General features: G+C 41.1%; 1 protein-coding gene across 4 annotated transcripts in view; it reads left to right on the top strand.

Annotated features, from left to right (window-relative positions):
• Positions 1 to 22,311, top strand: part of arid4b (AT-rich interaction domain 4B) — a 49,596-nt gene that overhangs the window by 6,589 nt on the left and 20,696 nt on the right. For all 4 annotated transcript variants that reach the window (XM_049600254.1, XM_049600252.1, XM_049600255.1 and 1 more), the window contains exons 3-8: positions 10,790 to 10,900; positions 15,600 to 15,665; positions 15,971 to 16,061; positions 18,322 to 18,401; positions 18,791 to 18,882; positions 21,767 to 21,908. In XM_049600254.1, coding sequence (XP_049456211.1) covers positions 10,790 to 10,900; positions 15,600 to 15,665; positions 15,971 to 16,061; positions 18,322 to 18,401; positions 18,791 to 18,882; positions 21,767 to 21,908 — 582 coding nt within the window. The remainder of the gene's footprint in view (positions 1 to 10,789; positions 10,901 to 15,599; positions 15,666 to 15,970; positions 16,062 to 18,321; positions 18,402 to 18,790; positions 18,883 to 21,766; positions 21,909 to 22,311) is intronic.

The raw sequence follows: 22,311 nt of genomic DNA, 5'->3' as shown, positions 1-22,311 counted from the left end.
TCTCCAGTGCCTGAGCTGGAGATTCACAAGAAACAATTAGATGATGCACTCTTACACAAGGTACTATTTTGGTGTATGAGTGATGATGGGAAATAGGCAGGAAAAAGTTAACAGCAAGGTGAAGATAGAAAGGTTTGCCTTTTAATTTTGATGGAAGTGAAGTAGAAAGTTGCTGTGTGTCCTTGGGTGTCATTTGGTGACCCCTCTCTAAATTCAAAGGCCTTTGCTGGTTCGTGAACACAGCACAGGCAGAATTCCTCATGAGTCAGTTTTTTCTTAGCAGCTTTTTGTGGAGTTTTGAGTTGCGGGGTGGGTAATCGATCAGTTGAGCTGATCAGATCGGATTGATGGATGAGAGGAGCAGCTGTTTGTGAGTGAAAGCCAACTTTTAGACCCAGCACAATGTAGGGTTAAGTTTCATTTTCACTGCGTTTGATGTTCCTCTGCTCTGTCTGTGTCCAGATTATGCTATGAGCTGCAAGAGTATGGTGATGAACTGAACAGTATATTGCAACATCACACTTATAATGAATGGTCCAGCTTCAAAAAAGAAAAGAAAATGTGGCAGCACAAGTTTTAATGTTTCAGTTGAATGAATGAATGAATGAATGAATGAATGTATGTATGGGAAACCCTGCCAAAGCATCTCCAAAAAAAAAATTTCTTGTTCAGACTTTCTACAAATAATCTGGATAAAATCTTGATAGGCCAAAAATGGGTTTGAGCTGGAAGATGATGGAGCTAGAATAAATGACTCCTCCACTAACACAAGACTCATTAAAACATTGTAAGTATTGGCTGACCATGCAAATACGTAGGTAAATGTTCAGCAAGGGTGAGACTTGTGAATCTGCTGCTTCTCTGGGCTGGAAACATTTGTGAATGTGACATTCACATTGCCTTTGTTGAACGAGAAGCAGGAACAACATCTGCAGAGACTGGTGTAAGTGTGTCTTAGTAAATTAGCATGCTTCCATGGGACAGCCTCTCAGAAATAGCCTGTGGTCTGTTGAGCAAATGACCAGGGATTCCTTGAGCCTCTCCCTGATGACTGATATAAAGTGAGGCTGTACACCACAGTGAATTACAATCCGCTTTTACCTTCTGAGAGCGCCTTTTTTACTGAGTTGTAGAATGAAAATGCTATAGTCACTCAGGCTGTCCAAGAAATGCACTATAAGCAGCAGCAGCTTATTTTCAACTAGCGCTCTGTGGAGTTGGCTGTTAAATTTTTCATGACCTGAGAGTCTTTATTGAGCAGAAACTGATCTCATTCTGCTGTTGCCGGTGTCACCCCAGTATATTTTGTTTTGAATGATTTCAAAGCTGTGACTTAATGTCGCAGCATCGTCTGTCTGTTCCCTGACTAGGAAGTCCAAAAAAAAAAAGTAAATTACCATTCTGTTGTAAGCGTGTTTGGGGAGGTGGTTGGTGGTCTCTTGCCATTTCCCATTTGGGGTCTGACGCTGAGTTAAACATGTAAGGTCGGATAACATTTTCCTCAGCAGTGGTTAGGGCTGTACTGAATATTACACACACACACACACACACACACACACACACACACACACACACACACACACACAAAAACCCAAACAAAATCCACAATTTGAATCAAGTTATTCATCATATTGAATGAGATAGTCTTTTTTATTGAATTAACTTTCTTAAATGAATAAATGTTATTTATGGAGGTGCTGCTAGACCTTCATGTTAATACAGGTGCAAGCCTCCCTTTGTATGCGGTAAGCTTTTTGATTGCAGTAAAAATGTTGTTTCTGAAAAGCTAAAGGCCAGCAAATATAGATCGAACTGGAATATTGTGTTAGATAAAAACATTTTGCAAATTAAGTAAATAACTACATCTGTCTTTTCAAATACATTTTAACTTTTGGACCTTACAGTTATCTGGAGTTATTGAAAATGTCTGGATCTCACAAGTTGGAAAAAATCCACAACTGTGCAGAAAAATCAGGTTTAAACAGAATAGACTGTGCAGCATTTGTATGTTGATTTAAAATCCACACGTCAACTTTAGTAATGACGCTTAGAAGCTTCAAAGTATTTGGTACAGCCAGAGTTCTCACATATCCTTAAAATGTCTCAAAAGGTGAGGCGACCTCTAGCTCAGTGGGTAGAGAATGTGCCCCATGTAGGCTGAATCCTTATGCAGTGGCCCAAGTTCGATTCCAGCAGTCCTTTCCCTCTTGTCATCCCCATTCTCTCTCCCCCCTCCCCTGTTACTCTCCAGCTGTACTGTAATAAAGGCAACAGCCTAAAAATAATCTTGGAAAAAGGTGTCTAAAGAGGCATTGAATCTATTAATCTAAGAATAAGGCGTAAACTGGTTTTAAATCATTTTTTTTAAAGTCTAAAAATGCAAAGACATTGGAAGAAATGCATTTTTCTGACATTGTATTGTAAAATATCAAAATAATTGGTAATATTTATTTTTTAAAATTATTTACCAAATGCCTCTCACATTAACATCACACATATCAGAATAGAGGAACCGACAACACTCATATACCTGGGACAAAGGATGGAAGTTAGCCACTGGCTATAATCCTGCATATTTACACAAAGTGTTTATTAATATGTAATCTCCCTGATTATTTCAAAAATAAATAAATCTACAAATCTACAAATTTACCACATCCCATCAAATGACAAATGAACATGCTTTTTTTCAAGGAAAAAACAAATTGATATGGTTATGATGATGTTATGTGATTGTTGTTTTCCATGTGTTCCCCTCCAGAAAGTTTGAATTTTTGTTAAACATTTGAAGTAGATAAACTTTAAACTTAGATTTAAACTTGACCAAAAAGGTCATGTTATGTGTTACAATAAATATATGGGAAAAACTGTCCCCCAACCCTTAGTAATTTAAGCCTGTTTATATTATTTTCCTCCAGTATTGTTTGTAAAATTAGTCTTAAATTTAATTCCAAGTAGCATTGAAAAGTCCTAAAAAGTCTTAAATCTAGCTTTCCTTTAGCTGCAGGAACCCTGACACAGCCTTAGTGTGCCATCGGCATGTGCATTTACCAGTAAAAGCTACAGTAGGCTACATTCCATTTTTGTGGTTGGCCTGGCCTGTGTGTCAATCCGAAAACAGCCAGCCAGTCAGAAGAGAGGCTCATTCATGTTGATGAGGCCGACACAAAACACCCTGCTCTTGCTCCAGTTCCAGAGAAAAGCACAAGAAAGGACATCATGCTTAAACACACTTAAATATATCTTCTTATGGAAATCAAAACTTCAAAGAAAACACTGAAAAAGTGTACAAAATGGACCTTTAAATTAGAGATGCACCAATCTGATACTGATATCGGGCCGATACTGACTCAAACAGTCAGATGGGGCATCTGTGACAATGGTCAATTTGATATTTACGTCTGATTACACATGCACATATAACGTCATGAGTCAGCAGCATGCCGTAGACCCATGAGGGAGCTAATAAACAACTGCTCAAACATTAACAACTGTTTGGCGGTATTTCCAATTTATATCTATTTATGTGTTACATTTTGTTTTACAAAATTAACATAGCAATGTTTAAGTTAGGCTTGATGTTGCCTTAAACATGGAAGAATGATCCCAGTCGCTTCCACACAGTGAGGCATGCAGCTTATGTTAAACACTGGTGTTGGGTTGTTACTTGGTATCGGCTGATACCCAAAGCCATCAGGACTGAAAAATCAGTTTGGCACTTCCCCACATAAAGTAATCACTGAGGTGCTAGTACTGTGTGATTCAACAGCCAGGATATACATACTTTGTGGCCAACAACACTGGTGAACCATCACCACAAAGGACTGTTCCTTTCTGGAGGGTAAACAGCTCTTATGATTCGAATAAATTTAGGTTGTCATCCAATGTGATACCTGTGTATGACTTATTGATATCCAAGTAGATCATCCTTCAGTCGAGCTGCAGTTTTTCAAACGATTGAGGTTTGTTTCTTTCCAAGCCAGCCGCAGGTGCATTTTGGCACCTCATGCCAAGTCACATTTGTATGTGTTTAATCAAGCACGTGTGCCTGGAGAGTGTTTTCCACATCAGTGGCACTAGGTGAATAGCCACAGAGCTGGTTTCGATTGTACCACTGTTATTACCATTACATTGACTTTTGCATGCAGAAGCTGAAGTGGTGCTCGCGGCTCATGATAAATACCGCTCTGATCTTTTTGTGACAGAATCTTAGATGAGAGCAGCTCTTGGTGAGGTGCGTGGCGTTTTGGTGAGAGGATGTTACGCCTCCCAAAGGCACGGGAATTCCGCCTCTGTGAGCTTAGTCATCTTGATTGGTTGATCTTCTGAGCGGGGGAAACATGGTCTGTCGTTGAGTACTGGCAGGAGTGACAAAACAAAAAGGAGTCAGTGTTTTTCTCCAGACAGCTGTAGACTAAATGGTAATCTAATCCAAGGCATAGATGATTTTTTTTCTTTAATACTTTTAGTTAAATGCAGGGAGGTGGGGCATGATCAGTGCAAACAACAAACCGTTCTCTATTTGTGTTTGCACGTGAGCATGACAAATGTAAATCTGGCCTCAGTAGTGTGTTATCACCCCTGCCCTGTTAAGTTGGGGAGGTTTGGCAGCCGCAGCTGTCAACATAACCCAAGCTGCCCTCTCTGACTCAGTACTGAGAGTCTTCCTCTAAGTAGAGGAAGGGAGCAGGCTTAGGAAACATGGGAAGCAAAAGGAGACAAGTATTAGTATTAAAGAAGAGGAACAGTAGCATACACACAGTAGCATTTCAGCTTTGTGTTGCAGCCATGACTGACAAGAGAGTTGGTTAGCCAGTGGAAATGGCCTCTGAGTCATGTAAACCTGGTGTTGGCGAGGGCAGCTGGTGCTGAGGCCAGACTGCACTAAAGACTAATGAGGTGTTTATCTGAGAGGTGGGGAGGCTGAAGTGCACTGGACTCTGCCCCTGAATCCCATCTGTCAGAATCTAAGAGACACCTGAGAAGAGGCGGCCTGTCCTGGTTTGACTGCGACTGAACACAGAAGATGCAATTTGTCCATCTGTTAACAAATTAAAGTTTTCAGTACCACGTTCTGAAAATTATATGATATCCGTTAATTACACATTCCATAGTATCAAAAGTACAGTGGTTACAAATAAAGATTTTCAAGCCAAGGCTGCACAGATGAAATAAGGGGGATGGAAATCAATTAGTCCTCAAGCTGTGGCTGCTAACGGCATTCTGTCAGGCAACGAACCCACCACGTGACTGGAGGCAGAGTCACAATCAGGCAGCACTATGTGAGTGGATGTCAGAACAGCCAGAGAGAGACCTGTCACTGACTACATTTGCATGCACAAAATATTTCATTTTTTGCCCTTATTTCGAAATATATTGACTAAGCTGTTTACATGGCTAATGAAAATGAATATTTTACTAATATTCCCGTTTATAGCAGCCATGCATACGCCCGATTAACATGCCTTAACATGTCATTTGTCTTATCAAAATATGGCCAAGTGGAACAGCTGGAGCCACTTGTGCCATTTTGCTTCTTTGCATCAAAATAGGATTTTTTTGTCATAGATTTCTTCCGGTGGTGGACTTGTTGGACCTCATGAACACAGTCTCCCTCTTTGAGTCCTTTAAACACACTCTTGAAAAGGTCGGCGATATTAAAACATCCAAATTCCTGTTAATATCCAAGTCTGACAGTGTTTAAAAGTAGGTGTGTTTCTCCTTTCGACTAGAAATATTTTCCTTTGGGCATGCATCTCTACACCAGCTTTCCAGCTTTTGGCCAGTTGGTTTGTGTGCAACGCACAGAGCTGACAGTGAACAGACAAGAAACTGCGTGTCACAAATTGTGGTAAAAACACCAACTGAGACGCACACTACGAATGCTCTGTGTACATGTCCAGTGTGCTCCTAAAACCTGGATAATGCCAGCGGATCCAGCATTGGAAAATGCTACATCCAGAAAAAGGCCTAATTCAGAAAATCCAAACAGAAGATGCTTTTTTTTTTATTAAATTCAGAATATTGTCATATTCTGAATAAAAGGGGAATTAAGTGTGTGTGTAAACGCAGTCACTGTTTTTCAAAAGATGTACCAGCACTGTGTGCAGGTTGTTAATTAAAAAGATGCTATTTTGTGTGCTGAAGACTTTTTAAATTCTTGTTTCTGTGGTATCAAAGAAGCATCAAGTATTGTTGTTTTAGTATTCTATCAGTGTTTAGAATTCTGGCATTTGTGACGCCATTATAACAAATGTTTCTGGTCTTTTTTTGTATTTGCAGCCGGTTTGAGTGTTTTGATGCATTAGTGTTTGATTTATTATAATTTTTCTTTTGCAGTGTTACTTCTTAAAATTATTTGTCTTTTTGTTGCACTCTTTATTGACGATATACATATTCACAATTTTTTCACACTGCACAGATAACCCCATCAGTCAGAGTTTTGTGTACAAAGTCTTCACAGTACAAGATTAAAAAACAATGGAAATCTATTTTAGGTCAATAGAGCATCTTAACAACTATTTTACACAAAGCTGAACTGGATTGTTGCTGTTGGCAAGATACAGAACTGCATCTACTTCTGCCCTCTGATATCAGTTGGAGCATCCTAATCGCACGGCAGCCAAACTCTAGTTGTTCTGCATGATAACTTGGCTGAGGGTTAATGTAACACCTGTTAGATTAATGGAAAGTGTTTTCTAGTTCGCCTATCCAGAGATAATCTTCACCTCTACTGATGTCTCATAAATCAGATTATTTTTACGGTTGTGTGGTTTGAGCGTGTGGCCCAAAATTGCTACGTTTTAGTCGTCTGACAGATAATGTAGAATTTAGCCTCGGGTCACAAATAAATTAAAGAGGGATATGAAACCCTAATGTTCATTTGGATAATTGGACAGGATATTTTTAACCATATTTTTGTTTCACCTGTTACTCTTCTATCAGGTGGGCAACATTTTGCTCATGCATATTCAATTTCACTTAGCATTGTTAGCAGCTCTATGATGACACAGATTAGGGAGGTACTGATCATGTGTATGTGACCCTGATATAGATCTGAGTCATTTAATATTGAATAGCTGCTGAGTTAGAATCCTGATTGAATTGTTATATTTTCCTACATAATACAGTACAGCCACTTCTAATGTGGAGCTACATAAATAAATCTAATACACTTATTGTCCATGTTACAGCATGTATTATCCATGCAGAGAGGAGTGTGTGTGTGTGTGTATGTGTATGTGTATGTGTGTGTGTGTGTGTGTAATGGTTGTAGCGGGGAGGTTTGGGCAGCATTTAGATAGCCTCAATCCCCAGCTTGAACAAAATACACAAGTTCAAAAGCAGTATTCAAAAGGTGGTGGTGCACCTGTGAAACATTGCTGAAATAGAGGCAAAGCAGCTGTTTTTCTTTGTTGTTTCCCAGAGCTGCTGTGCTCACTTCTGTGGATGCACTCACTCAACGTGGAGCTCCTCTGTAAAAACTGTTGGCTGCTGTATTTTTTTTCACACCACTCAAGAGTTTGCTCGCGTGCCACACGTTAAGGAACAGGTTCAAGCGTTTACACGAAGGCGGCACTGCAGGTCATTTCTTACAGCTGGTGCACCCAGAGAGCCTTGCAGGCAATACAATGGACAAAGGATCAGGACTTATAAAGTTGATTAAAATAAATTACAAAATGCCTCGATGGAAGCAGATCAGTTAACATGCAAACAGTTAAAACAAATTCACAGATGTGGAGTTTTACCATTTCAGTCCTAAAAGAGGTTCAGTCATGGCACAAGCATGTGCTACAGAGGTCTGCAACAGCTGGTTTCAGTGATAAGTTCCTACACCACTGGTGGAGTTTTTAGTTTGTAATGGAAACCCGGACAGTCCTGGCCCTCCTTATGGGAACAATGAACAGATGTTATGAAATTAGAAATATTTAAAGTTACTATTAGAGTTATATCTCTTTAAGTGTGGTTATAAGAAGACACCTCATGGAGTCTTACAGGTAACTAATCTGTAGTATAAAATTGAGAGCAGGGGTAGGCAGTGTCAGTGATGGCCGGGCTGGAGGCAATATGTATTCTGGTTGTCCATCTGTCCGTGACATTCTTGTGAACAAGATATCTCATTTTTTTCAAATTGGCACAAACGTCTGGTTGGACTGAAGAATGAACTGATTACTTTGGTGGTTGAAGGTCAGTGTCACTGTAGTCTCGCTCACCAGACCTTTCTCAAGAAAAGAAAGGTCTGGCTGGGCCGACTTCTCACTTTAAGGTTGAAGAAAAAAATGCCCCGGCTGCTTGTACTTCTTTCAACCAATCACAATCGTTCTGGGCAGTGCCACAGCAACGGTGCGCTTGCAAAAATATTGCCAGGGAGGAAACAGGTTTTGGTGTAACACGCCCACAAAAATATCGCCTACAGGACGCGAACCATGGCAGAAAAATGGCTACATCCCCGCAAGACCAAACACCGCAAAAGTTAGTAAAGGACGTGTTGAAAATGGTTGAAAACTGCTACACAACTGGAGGTGGTAGGGCGGGACTTCAGTGGGTGGCTCGTTCCGCCCAATGAGAGGCTGATTTATGCAGCGAACTCTCGCCCACTCAGACTAGTGTCACTGTGACCTTGCATCCATCTCGTTCTTGGGAATGCGATATCTCAAGAACACCTTGAGGACATTCCTTGAAATTTGGCACAAATGTCAATGCGGACTCAGCGGTGAACTGACTAGAATTGGTGGTCGAAGGTCAAAGGTCAAGGTCACTGTGACCTCACAAAACACGTTTTTGGCCATAACTCATTCATATGCTAATTATGACAACTTTTCACACAGATGACTAAACTTGAGGTCAGCGTCACTGTCACAACATAATGTTCTGCAAAAACACTTTTCTGGCCATTATCAAACATCATAACTCAAGAACAGAAGGGGAGACATTTGGTCAGATACTGAATTGGTGACACAGATCTGGGTGCCCACCTAGAGACTGTGCTGATTGTTTAGTTTTTCTGTGCTGCTGGGGGGAAGATATTTGTCTGTTTTCAAACTTTAGAAAATCTAGTCCATGACAGGAGACCTTGATTATTCACAGGTAATTTCAGAGAGTTGGCGTTCCTATTGGCTGTTCTACAAATGCAGATGTGTGTGCATGTTCCCTCTGTGAAAGCCTGATTCAATGGCAAAAAGTCCTACAGAGAAAGTTGCTGTTCTACCATTGGCAACAACTGCCTGGATTGCAGAGCAACATCAAAAGGAAGATGGACTAATCAAAAAGAGAGTCTAAAGGACAGCCTAGTAAAACAAATGTCAATATGTTTTTTAGAGATGGAGACAAAATGTTTCTAATAGTTTACCCTTGTGCTAACCCTAGCCAAGGGCTCATGGCTGTGGCTAATTACCAGCTGCGACAACATTGCAACGGCTGGTATTATTTTTTACCCTGTGAGTCTATGTGTGTGGGTGTTGTCATAGCAAAACTTTGTCCTGGTGGCATCTATTGTAGCGGGAACTACAACGAAAGCTGTTTTGAGTATTTTGCCAGGTCTTTATATGTCCGTCCGTCTGTGGACACATTTTGTCAACAGTAAACGTTGCAACCTTGCAAGATGCAGTCATGAAACTTTACGAGTGTGTAGTTGAGCTCACAATGATGGCCAAGTTTGATGATGGGTGTGGTATGAACAAGGGGTCCAGGGGCAAGTGGTTGGGAAGTAGGGAAGGGAGTTTTCATAGAATTGCCGCCTTTTAACGGCAATCGCTATCGAAATGACTGAAATGAATGACTACCCTAGTGCCCAGACAGGTTACTGTATGAAAGCGTGTGCATATGCCTGTGCTGCACCCACCGTGCTGGTGGTAGGGCTTTAGGACAGACAGGGGTTGGCTGTAGAACAGGGGTGTATTCGCAAATTCATTTTTTTCTGCCTTTTCCATAAAACTGCCTACTCCAGCTTTAATATGCATAACTTGTTCGGAGAAATGTTTTTTATTCCAGAGTGCTAAATGAACAGACTCATATTTTGATAGCTAACTTATTGTTTAATTATTCGGGAGCTTGTTCATTCCCCTGGGTATTTGTAAACTTCATTCATCCATTAAGAAAATAGGATGCGTTTCTGTTTTCAGTGCTGCTACGAAATAAGTAAATTTGTGGTTTTGCACATCAGGCGAGGAGCTGATGTTTTCCTCAAGTAACACCAAAGTATAGGCCAAGTTCACATACAGTATGACATGTTTGTGTCCTGTCAGCAGGAAGTGTGCCCCACTTAAGGTCTTCTTCTAGAAAGATGTCTATATATACCTCTGTTAGGTTAGATATTTTCTCGAGCCTTAGTGAAACACCCTCGCTAAATCCATCTTTACACGACATGAACCGCAAACATCGGCTGCCCTCATCCTCACACAGAAAGTCTGTTTTCTCTGTGTACCCGACCCTCCGCAAATCTGTTCTTGAGGAGGGAAAAAAGGTTTGATAAACATCCAGTGATGACACAAGATGGTGCTATGTGTTTCGGATAGCTTCTTCTTTGTAGTCATCAAAGCAGTAGTGAAGTGGCCTTTTTGTTTGCTCCCTCAGAGGCTTGTTTTCCAATACCCAGAGCAGATGGTATGTGTTTTCCATGGATGAATCACTGAGCCGGGTGGGTTTTGCGTAGCTGGCCTACACTATGCGAAGCTTGTATGTGTGTCCTCCTGCCTTAGCTGTGAGAATACACCTGTGTCTGTGAGCTATATATATGTATATAAAAAGCCTTTGAATTTACTGCTTTCTTGTTTTATTTTTATTTCCACAGACTCTGGAAGAGCCCCCCTACTTGACAGTAGGGACGGATGTGAGTGCCAAGTATCGAGGGGCTTTCTGTGAGGCCAAGATTAAGACTGCCAAGAGGCTAGTGAAGGCCAAGGTAAGTCACATTTCAAAGTGCTCATGATCCAGAATTAAAGATTTATTGCCTGTCGGTGTTGTGTGTGAAGTGGATTGCAGCGGGGCGAGGGGCTCTTGTCTTTATGCGAAGGGGCTACAGTCAGGATCACACAGCTCAGCTTTAATGTGCATCCAGCAGTTAGATAGGAGATTTAAACATTTCTTTATAGACTGGCATGTCGGCCGATTCCTAGACTGTGCATTTCAATTATTTCTTGTCTCAGATGTTGCCAGAAATCCAGCTGTGTTGCTTACATGCTGGAGCTCTACCACCTGCTTTAGGTTGTTAGTACTGCTCATACAGCTGAAACACTGATCAGGGCCCCAACTGTGACAGACGCAGGGTCTGGCCTAGCCCACTAGGTAGCCATCACGTCCTCAGGCGTCCCTCTCGCCTACTGCTTTCACATTTTGCTGCGGGGGCGGTGTGACTGCTCTCTCCCCATTGGTTTTATGCCTTGCTGATGAAGGCATTGCATGATGCACGTAGTACAGTATCTCATTTCCCCAGTGGGGCTGGAGCATCTGGATAATACAATAGAGACAGATCGCTTGTCTCTGGTTCTGCTGCGAGTGTGTGGGAGAAACAAAGATTGGATGCTGGCTTTTTCACTGTGTCAATGCACTGTAGTTCTCCCTGTTGAGACAAAAGAGCAGCGATGTTCTGTCACTCTGGCACACCAGCTGAAATCATCCAATGACGTGCCTTTTTGTCTCAGGGACAGAGACGAATAACATGACAAAGTAGACCATGTGATGCTCTTAGTTTAAATATTATGGGATAAAATGAAGCTAATAGGACAGTCTCGGCTCATAAATTAATTACCATACTAATTGGCCAAGTGTGGGGTTTGTTTTTGGGTAGCTGTAATGTGAATGTGAGCTCTGTTACACAAACGGAGAACATGGCAATTATTCAGTGGTTGTTGTGAATCTGAATATTCCGCCGTAATGAATTCCTCTTTAGCTCCTTGGTTCATTAATCTCTGTCTGCTTGTTTAACAAAGTCGATGGTGGCAGCATATGGCGCCTGCGTCTTTTGAGTGATTTTAAAACCCAGCGAAAGATCTGTGTGACATTCTTATTTATGATGATGATCCATACTAGAAGACCTGTAAAAAGTTCAATTAGCACCATGTCAGTATCACTCACTGTGACATGTTCCCCACGCATCTGATCAGTCAGGACTAACCCTATGGCACAGTAACAAGGACTAGATTAACAAAATGAGTGCTGCATGACAGATTCAGTGTTCACAGCACGTCTTTCAGTAGTTTTCCCTCTGGATTTCACTGCAGAATCCAAATAAAAGAATCTCTTAAATGGAAATAGACATCCACTTTTTCATGCTGTCAAAGCATTTGTAGATCAATCATGACACGTTTCTACTCTACACTGTGAATTTTGAATTTGTTAGATTATTACAGATCGAGTATTTAATATTTTCCACATACTATGGTTCAGAATTTTGAATAAAAAGTGATGGCCTTTCTCTGTTTGCTTTCAAGTAAATGAAGTGAATTTTTTCTGTAGAGCCTCTAATTAGTGGCAGTATCAATGCAAACATGGTCAGCTGAAAAACGTGTATTGAGAATAAGAGGTGCAGATTTACAAGGACACATTGCACATGGAGTGAGAAATGTTTGTAGTAGTGTTTGCATTTATTTTATTTACAAGGACAGAGCACTAGGAGTATAGAAAAATATAGATACACTTGAGTGTGGCGATATTATGTTTTGTGATACTGTATAGATTCTCAAAAACACTATCAACTTTTGATTGTTTATATTCGATGTCTCATGGCAGTGATTCAGTGTGTGTTGTGTTGAAATCCCTGACCTCTTCAGTGTTGTAATATATTTTCAGTCATTTGACTTTTCTACTGCAATGTAAAAACATATTGCTAGCGTCATAGACTGTATATAAAGATGGACAACACGTCTCCACTCTTTCACACTGTACAAAAATGAAACTAAAATATCCCCGATACTGCTGCTGCCATCTTGCGCTGGTGACCCTATTTGGAGCCAGAGTCTGCGCAGTACCGATCTCAGTGATATAGAGTTCCCGCCCATACGCCCGTCCAACCGCTCAGGAGCAGTGCCACTGATTGCAAGCACAGGGACTGGCACCCTTAGTTGTTAATCCTGACGTCAAACCCCTTTTTTTAGCATCTAATACCTAATGAAAACTAAACTTATAAGAAAAGCAAACACTTGAACATACATCAGCATGATAAGAACCACCTAAAATGACAGAAACCATCTTTGGAAAAGTAAAATTTTGGCGTGTCCTCTGATCTTTTAGTTTTGCTAATGTTCCTAACATGGACGGGGTGGGGTTTATGACCTATACTGCAGCCAGCCACCAGGGGGCAATCAAGATGCTTTGGCTTCACTTTGGGGGAGCTGTCATGTCATACATCTTTGTTATACAGTCTACGGCTAGCATAAACACAAAGAAAAAAGATCTATTAAACGGGCAGCGTCATAAAGAGTGTACCACTAGCATTGACAGTTTTCCTAACATTCGATTTTTTTTTTAAATTGCGATTTATTGCAATATAATGAATCCTATCTTCTGTATCATGACTTGGGGTGTAAATCACAAGTTTCGTCAATACGATTTCAATTGGTTCAGGGGCATCCTGTTGTCTGTACCATTGTCTGCCTGGCGCTCAGTAACGAGCACTGTTTGAATGTTTAAGATGTAGGTGTGCTTGAATGTAAATGGTGACACAGACATGCCATTGGAATTTCAAAGTAAGGGCGTATCTTAAAGATGACGATAAGCGTCGATGTTTTCACTTTGCATCGGTGACATTGGATTGTTGATCATTGAATTAATATATAGATCCAGATCGCTGTATTGCTACACCCCTACATGGTATGTATCGCTATATTCTTGCCAATACACAGCCTGATAAGGTACATTCGATGATAACTGAACCACTTTTATTGAAGTGGCAAGTGTTTAACTGGTGTCCCTTGGCCAAAAGCTAAATCGTCCATTGAAGTAACAGAAGTACTCAACATGTAAAAACAGAACAGAAAAGGTTTTTTATTATGACAAGACAAGAGCAGAAAGGAGAGATGGTGTGGAGACAAATAAGGGAAACAACTGGAGCTGCTGTTAAATTTTTATCCAAGCTGTCACACAGAAACAGTCGGTGCTTGTTGTTCGCAGGATTCGTGTCCTTTTGCCGTTTGCATTTTCAAATTGGAAAAATGTTCCCTGACCATTTTGATTTTATTACTGTGAAATGTCCTGCTGCTCAGTAACATTTTTAGGATTATTGGAAGAAAGAATCTTGTAAAAAAAAAAAAAAAACTCCCAACAAAACCTAATCACTTCACATCAATTTGCCAGAGGCTCTGTTTTATCAGAAAAATGTTTCATATCTTATTTCAGTATTTGTTGCTGAGTCTAAGTGGTTGTACGGTTTGTGTGTACAGTTACAAACTTCTATTGAATTGTGCTGCAGGACCCAGGCTCACAGTTAGGAGGTTGTCAGGATGACCAAGTGTTATTAACGCTCTCTCGCTGAGGTTTTGGACAGCGAGTCATCCTCCCCTTGTCTGTGGAGAGCAGAGCCCCCTGCTCATCCCTGTGAAGAAAGGGAGTCCTTTATTCCACTGGGCAGGAATGTTATTATCTCCGTAACTGATGAAATGCTGCCTTGGGAAGCTTTTTATTCCTTCCTCTTCCATCCTATTTTATGACCTAACAATTTAACAGCATCTTACAGTATGTATTCCTGTCATTCATTGTCTTGACTCTGCCTTCACAGCGAGACTTTGATTGCTGCTTCTGCTGTTGTTCTATTTGAAACCGACTCGAGAGAGCATTGTCTGTATTCGCTACCTGCAGGCTTGTTTTCTGAGACGGGGTGCTTAACATCTTTTTCTGCCCTCGTGTGGCGGCTGCTTCTAAACTAAATCACAGTCAATAAAGGTGAGGCCAGTTTTCCATTATAATTATGTTACTATTTTACTAGCCGGTGCTCTCAAAAATTACTTTAATTTCCCTCAGGAAAGAGCGAAGGAAGCACATGAGTGTATTGATATATCAAGTAGGGAGGGGCATTTGTAATACTAAACAGATTCTGTGCCTCTGGCTGCTTCGACACTTTTCGCACATGCTCTTTGGAAAATATGTGACCGTAAATGGCCGTATGTGTGCGTGCGCCTGCCTTGTGGTCTCTTCTGTCACTCGGTGTTGCCAGGTCGCCATGCAGATGCAAGATTACCACAGCGTGATCAGATTATGATTTACTGTGGCTCACTTAGGGGAGGCTGCAGTTGCAGAGAGGGGAGGGGAGTGGGGGGTAGGTTAGCCATAACAATCACAACAGAAATGCACTACAGTTGGCGCCAACAGATGCAGTGCTTTTGCCAGTTGGGGGGGTCAGTCACACAACGGTGCCAGAAATGAGCCATAGCATTAAATATTCCCACACGTGCTGCTTGCCTAATGACACCAGGAAACTACAAGCAGCCAAGTATCGTGTGAAAGAGTCCATAATTGTTATCAGTGTATCTCCGCTATAAAGTCCAGCAGTGTTAGCAGGGACGAGCTGCCTCTGAAGTGGAGGATTGATGTGGCCTGGTCAGGCCTTTTGGGAATTGTTTGTTTATCACCGTTACTGATTCTCCCCCTCTGTTGCCCCCCCCTCCCAGGTGACCTTTAAACCAGATCTGTCCACAGCGGAGGTTCATGATGAAAACATCAAAGGACCTCTAAAGGTAAGGCAGGAAAGATGGAGGAGCCCCACAGTCAGCTGGAACATTGTCACAGCACACATATTGTCGTTAATTACCCTTGGGTGCCTCAGTTTTGTCTTTTTTGGCTCGGACTGTAAGACAACACTGACTGTAGAAAAAAGCACAAGAGAATTGGTCAATGAAGCGTTCGCTCTGCAATTTAATTCCAGTTGATTATGATTCTTGTAGAAGCATTATGGCTGTCTCATTACTTTAAAACACATCGTTAGATTCATCATTAGCAGCACATTAGGATGCCAAATAACAGCAGTGTGTCCGTCCCACAGGTGGGTGCTGTTGTAGAGGTGAAGAATCAGGATGGAGTTTACCAGGAGGCCACAATCAATAAGCTGACCGATGCTAGTATATATACTGTTGGTAAGTCAATAACAAACTGTTCTTGTACTCTCCCTACAGCTAGCTTGTAAGAAAAACAACATGTTTGTGTATGGTAGAAATTCCAAAGGGGTTTTCAGGGTTTGTATTTACCTTTGCCAGAGCATCGTACTGAAAGTTGTCATAAGAAGCACCTTCAATTGATAGCTAAGAAAAGGTGAAGAATTGAGTGATTTCTCACAGTGCAGCAGGAAAGTTGCTGTGCCTTACATGCTCGGAGTGTTCATCTCTCCATCGCTGTTGTTTGTGTTATTATTAAAATGTCCAGTAAAACTCAAAGTAACTTGGGGCCAAACTAAAAATACTTCATATTGCTAAATGAAAATATTCCAAAAATATTCTGAAGCAGAAATTAATATGGTAGTAAATCATTGAGAAGTAAAAAGAACAAATGATGAGATGGACAACGATTTTTGGAGAATTTTACTTTAGTCGTCGGTAGCTTTAGATACAGATTGAGCAAAGCTATACTACGCTGAGTCAACACTGAAATATTATACAATCGGGGTGCACTGATTCAACGGCTGAACATGTGTATTGGCTGTTATTCGCCTTGTGGATTGCCAACAGCATATCAGCAAAAAAGATAGCATTAACTGATGGTAGTGGTAGATGTTTTTCACTATAGATGCTACTGATATGCCTTATTTTTTCCCTCATAATGCTGTGAACAACAACCATGTGTTTAAATCAACAGGAAGAACGGTAGTTAACATTAGCTGTTAGCAGCTGGTAGCCAGAACAAACAGCTAATGGATGTTGCCTTGAGTTAAATTGTGATGCATTCAAGCGCTATTCAATAAAAAAGAGTATTGGGCAAAGGTTAATTATTCAAGTGTAATTTTGTAAAATTTAGTTTTGGGTGAGAAACTTCTATAAAAACAGTTGTTTGAAGAAAGTTGTTGTTTCCACAGCAATATGAAACAAATATTAGAGCAACAGTTATGATAAATGATATACACTAAAAAGGCTTTTGAAGCAGTAAAGATGTTTTTCAGGTTGTTTCATAAATTTATATGATTGAATTTGTGCTCATTAAAGGTAGTGTTACAAAGCATTGAGTGACTTCAAACAAGTTCAGTTATTTTTTGTAATATAGATGTTTTTTTTTCCCGTGGCACAAAAGGGGGAATGAATAACAACACAACAACAAAAACATCAGTATCAACTATGGGCCAAGTTGTTTTTTTAAACATTGATATCAGCCCAGAATCCTTATCATACCACATCATGTATTAAGTATGCTCTTCTGGTAAATGCTGCATATAGGGCTGCAGATGTAGATAACTTTCTTATTGATTAATCTGCTGACTTTGTTTTTTGTAATGAAGAGACTAATTGTTTGGTCTATAACATGTGAAAAAGAAAAGTTCCAGAGCCAAAGGTGACATCCTCAAATTAGTTTTAGTTTTGTCTGACCAGCAGTCCATAACCAAAAGATATTGAATTTACCATTAAAGAAAATGGAGAAAAGCAGTAAATTCCCATATTTGAGAAACTGGACCCAGAAAATTTCTTGAAACTTTTCATGCAATTTGTAAGTGCGTGCCTTTGCAGAGTACACAGCGGCAGTGTTGGATAATCCAAAGTATACAGAGTATAGACTGCTGCTCAGATCTGTAGTCTCTCAGCAGCTGCACGTCACTTGAGAGTGCCCATGGGGGTTTTCCCTATCTAGAAACACTCGTCTTGGCACATTTTCATTCTTTTCATTCATCAACAAAAACATGAGTCACTGTTGAAGTTACCTCGAGTGTTTTCCCCCTCATTGTTGTCGCCAAGTAAATTTGAGCGAGCGATGAATAATGGAATTTAATGATTTACACATCTGGGTTTATCTCTGGGAGTGCTGGGGCTGTTGGAAATGAAAGGAAGGCTCCTTGAGTTCTTTAATATGACATATATTATGCATGCTTATTGTAAAAGTTGGTCTGTGGAGATTTGATATCAGTTAATGCATAAATAAAATCAGTAAATCCTCAGACACTTCCCCACGTCTCTTTTATTTTAGCATTTACTCCACTCTGTCTTGCAGAGAGTCCTTGAAGCTGTAATAAAGCTGCGAGCTGAAAGCGCCTCTGTCGCTCTGTCTAAGCATCATTTGTTTTTAACGTATCGTAAATCAAGTAGGCATTTTGCAACCAAGATGGGAGTTTGTTTGTGCTTAAGTGTATGTTTGTGTGTGTTGGTGGACTCTCGGCCCACATACAGCAGCCTAATAGTTTGACTGTCATCTCTGCAGTGTTCGACGATGGCGATGAGAAGACCCTGAGGCGTTCCTCTCTCTGCCTGAAAGGAGCACGTCACTTTGCAGAGAGCGAGGCAAGTATTGTGCTGTCCTGCAGTTTTAGACCAACCTCATCTCTCCGCTTTCCAGGGAAGCAAAGCTCATTTTATAGTTTTCGACTTCTTTTAATTTTATTTAGTCACCAACAGTCTCACATCCCTACTCACGGTGCTCAAATTAAAACGCTGCTTATGAATAGTCCCACGTTGGCATTTAGAGGTTCAGCTGCGATATATTTCCAGGAAACTGATATCACGGCAGAGTTACCAGATGTAAAGCGCTGGGTAAATCCCTCCTTTTTCTAACAGATGAAATACCGCGAAGAGAATTTCTTCCAGGTGAACAAGATGAATCTTTACTCTTCCAATTTAGTGTCTGACAAGGTGACACTGAGGTTCTTTGCTGTTGTTTGTCTCCCCCGCAGACACTCGACAGACTCCCGCTCACCAACCCTGAGCACTTTGGCACGCCTGTCATCGGCAAGAAGGGCAACCGCGGCAGACGGTCAAACCCGATGTGAGTATCACCCTCTGTCTCTGTACATCCCGCGGATCTCATATCAGACTTCATATATAAGAGGTCTGTGATGCTGGTGGGGAGGGATGCTCTGTAGCAATCCACAGTCATCAGTAACAGGCCTCCCCCGTCTAAGTATGCTGACAGCAGTTGAAATGAAAGATTTACTCTCTTCTCCATCCCCTCATAAACAGCACCCGAGGCCTGGAAGTAGAGAGCCTACTCGCCTCCTCCAGCTCCTTAATCACGCCAGGCTCCTGTGTGTGCATGCATGCTAGAGAGGCAGCATTAGCACGGCATGGTCCTGCTGAATATCATCGTTTTCCCCCTCCTTTGACTCAAATGTTCCAGTGGGTGTTTTATGCTCTGATGTGCCTACTCCTGTGAGACTGCAGAGTTTTCATCTGGGAATAGGAACTGCTGAGGGCTTTTTGGCGCTGGATATAATTGTGGCTCCTCTCTGTTATAAAGAGGACACTCTGCTACATAATCTCATTCTCTGACACCCCTCGCTAATGGCACTCAGAGAAAAGTCAATATTACTCTAAACATTGATGCAATATTGACTTGGAAATGTCCCAGCTGCACATTAGCACCTTGGACCTGTTTTCTTCCTGAGCGCTAATAGTGTCTTAATTCTTGAATTACAAGGACTGACGATGCAGTGGAGATTGAGATTTAGAAAATGACAGCTATATTGTGTGTTTTATGAGATCATTTCTTGCTCTGTTAATGGATAACTTTTGGGACATAACGCTTATTCACATTCTTGCTGGGAGTTAGATGAGAAGATTGATACTTCTCTCATGTGTGTTCGCTAATTTAGCATTAAGACAAAATAAACAGAGTGTAAAAACCCACTGACTGTCACCTCTAAATCTCATCATTTAGCGGGCTATATCTTGTTTGTTTAACCAAGAGGCTTCCAGGGAAGTGCATAAAGTTACTGCGGGAAGTTAATGCTTCCAGGCAGGAAATAGTCTAGTGGATAACCCCCAGTAGAGCCACAATGTGCCGTTTGTACACTTCAGCACATGAGATTTAATGTGTTAATTAGTGAGCTTTAAAGGTGCTTGATTTAGTTGCCTTTGGATAGAGCTAGGTTAGCTGTTTGCTCCTGTTTCTAGTCTCTGTGCTAAGCTAAGCTAACGGCTAATGGTGTGGATTGGCTCTGACATCATCTGAATCTGTGTTTTTGCATAAATCATCTAGCCGCCATCCACCCAACTTGCACCCACATGGACATTTTACACCCCTTCTACCAGTCTGTAGACTATATTGCTTGGCGGCTTTCAGTCAGTGTAAACATTTCCTAGTGTGCAGTAATGTAGCTGCAGCAAGTATTGTGGGACATTTAAGAAGCAAACTAAAAACTGTGGTTACAAACTTGACGGAGGAAACTGAACTAAACTCTTAGCTTCTGTAACGATCAATAAAGTTAAGCTGCAGTTCTCCGCTATAATTGCTATAGCTTCTCTCAGAATGTGTGTGCACTTATGGTTTCTGCTGCAATGATCACTGCACGTATTTAATAAAAGCATCATAAGTGTGACTATGAAGTGTGTAACGTATTACACTGAAGTAGGCTGGTTTTAAGAAAATGAATAATTATTTAAAAATGGCAACATTTCTTATTTCACGTGCTAGCAACATTTTGTGACTCGATATGCTCATGAATATAACTACAATCCCCACATCACTAATGTACAGACATATCCGAGACAGACAAAACCCAATGTTTAAAAAAACAAAGCGTAATACCATTTGCTGGAAAAAAAACACTAATGCAAAGAATTGCAAAACATTTCTGCTAAAGAGCTCAGTTGCTAAAAAATAATCTTACCTAACATATCAAGTTGGTTTCGATTTCACACCCCCTTGACTTTAGTGCAAATTACTAGAGTGATTTCATTGGCCGACAGGCTCAGCTGGCTTCGACGCTGATTTAAAATCCTAAATTGGCTGAAAAAAAACCCCAACCAGGGCTGACAAGTGCCAACGGTGTGGGACACACCGTAAAAACTAGGGCAATGCTGACGTCAGCTTAGTGTGTCAGGGCTAGGAGTAACTGTCAAACCTTCTTCACTACCGTAGTCATTGTATGTGGATCAAAATCTTTCCTACATGAATGGTAGTCTCTCTCTCATTGAATGGCCAGAGTGCTTTGTTTATGACATTGATTCACAGCTTAGTTGTTGTAGTAGTAGTAGCAGACCGGCTGATTTACTGCTCTTGAGTCGTGCCAAACAGTGTGTGTGTGTCTGTGTGTGTATATGTACATAGAGTTGTGCTCGGAGCAGACCTAGTGAGGCATAAAAAGAGGACGGAGGATCTGTTTGCCTGCTGGTGCTGCTTGCACAATCACTCAGAGACATGGCTGCTTGTCTGCCGGCCGCAGCCGGAGCGTCAGGATGACTGTCAGACAGCAGAGAATGAGCCGGCTCGTCAGTACACTGATCCTAATGAGTGGGCTCATCAGTAGAGCTGGCCTTATGTTTCGCTGTGCTACATAATGATAAGACTGGGCAGGTTTTGTTGTGCTGTAGATTGTTAGCAGGAGACTTTTTGATGTTAAATGAAAAGACGATCAGTTAGCAGAATTGAGCGAGACTAGGGCACGCAATGTTATTTTCCTAACCTGTTTATATATAGTATGGATTCAATATGAAATGCCAATGTCTTTGCAGCTCTGTTTATTTATTTTTATCCAGCAGTGCTACATTTTTGTGGAGAGTGGAGATAAGTTGACAGCACTTTTCTAGATCAAATGTCAACACTTTACCAGATGAGATGAATTTAAAATAGTGTATGTATGAACATCCACATGCTCACTGTACCTCTCTAAACTGCAGTCTCTTGAGTCAAATATCCTTTCCTCCCACAGTCAAGAAGAGGAATTGTCTTCATCCTCCAGCGAAGAAGAGGAGAGCGACCAGCGGCAGAATGAGGATCTGTTCGGCAAAGTGGTCTGCGTGGAGGGGGTCGCAACTGGGGACAAAAAGAAGACCACGTGGTATCCAGCTCTGGTGAGCTCATAGTCTTCCTTCCTTCACTGATCTCTGCTCCATCTCTGTGAGGAAATAGGGACCGCTGCTACTGCTGCTGCTGCTGCTGCTGCTGGTCTTCCATTACACTCACAGCATTGTGCCAGTTCATCTAAATGCCTGCTTATGTAACCTCAGCCCTCAGCAGGGTTATCTTATTGCATTATAATTCACCCACCATGAAATGATGGAAATATGCATGTTGTTGCAGCTGATTTCTCATAATGAGACTGACTTTTTTGCAGTAGCTGCCTGTCATCTTTAGTTTTGAGGAATTCCAGAAAGCACAACTCTTATTTTGGAAGAAAAAGATTTGGCTTGTTCTCCCCAATGTGTGCAGAATAAACACTGGTCTGATGTTTTCACTATTTTCCAATCCATTGGT

Source organism: Epinephelus fuscoguttatus, linkage group LG16 (genome assembly GCF_011397635.1).
Source record: "Epinephelus fuscoguttatus linkage group LG16, E.fuscoguttatus.final_Chr_v1".
Taxonomy (NCBI): domain Eukaryota; kingdom Metazoa; phylum Chordata; class Actinopteri; order Perciformes; family Serranidae; genus Epinephelus; species Epinephelus fuscoguttatus.
The sequence above is the reverse complement of the archived record's forward strand: the minus strand, read 5'-3'. Positions and strand labels throughout refer to the sequence as shown.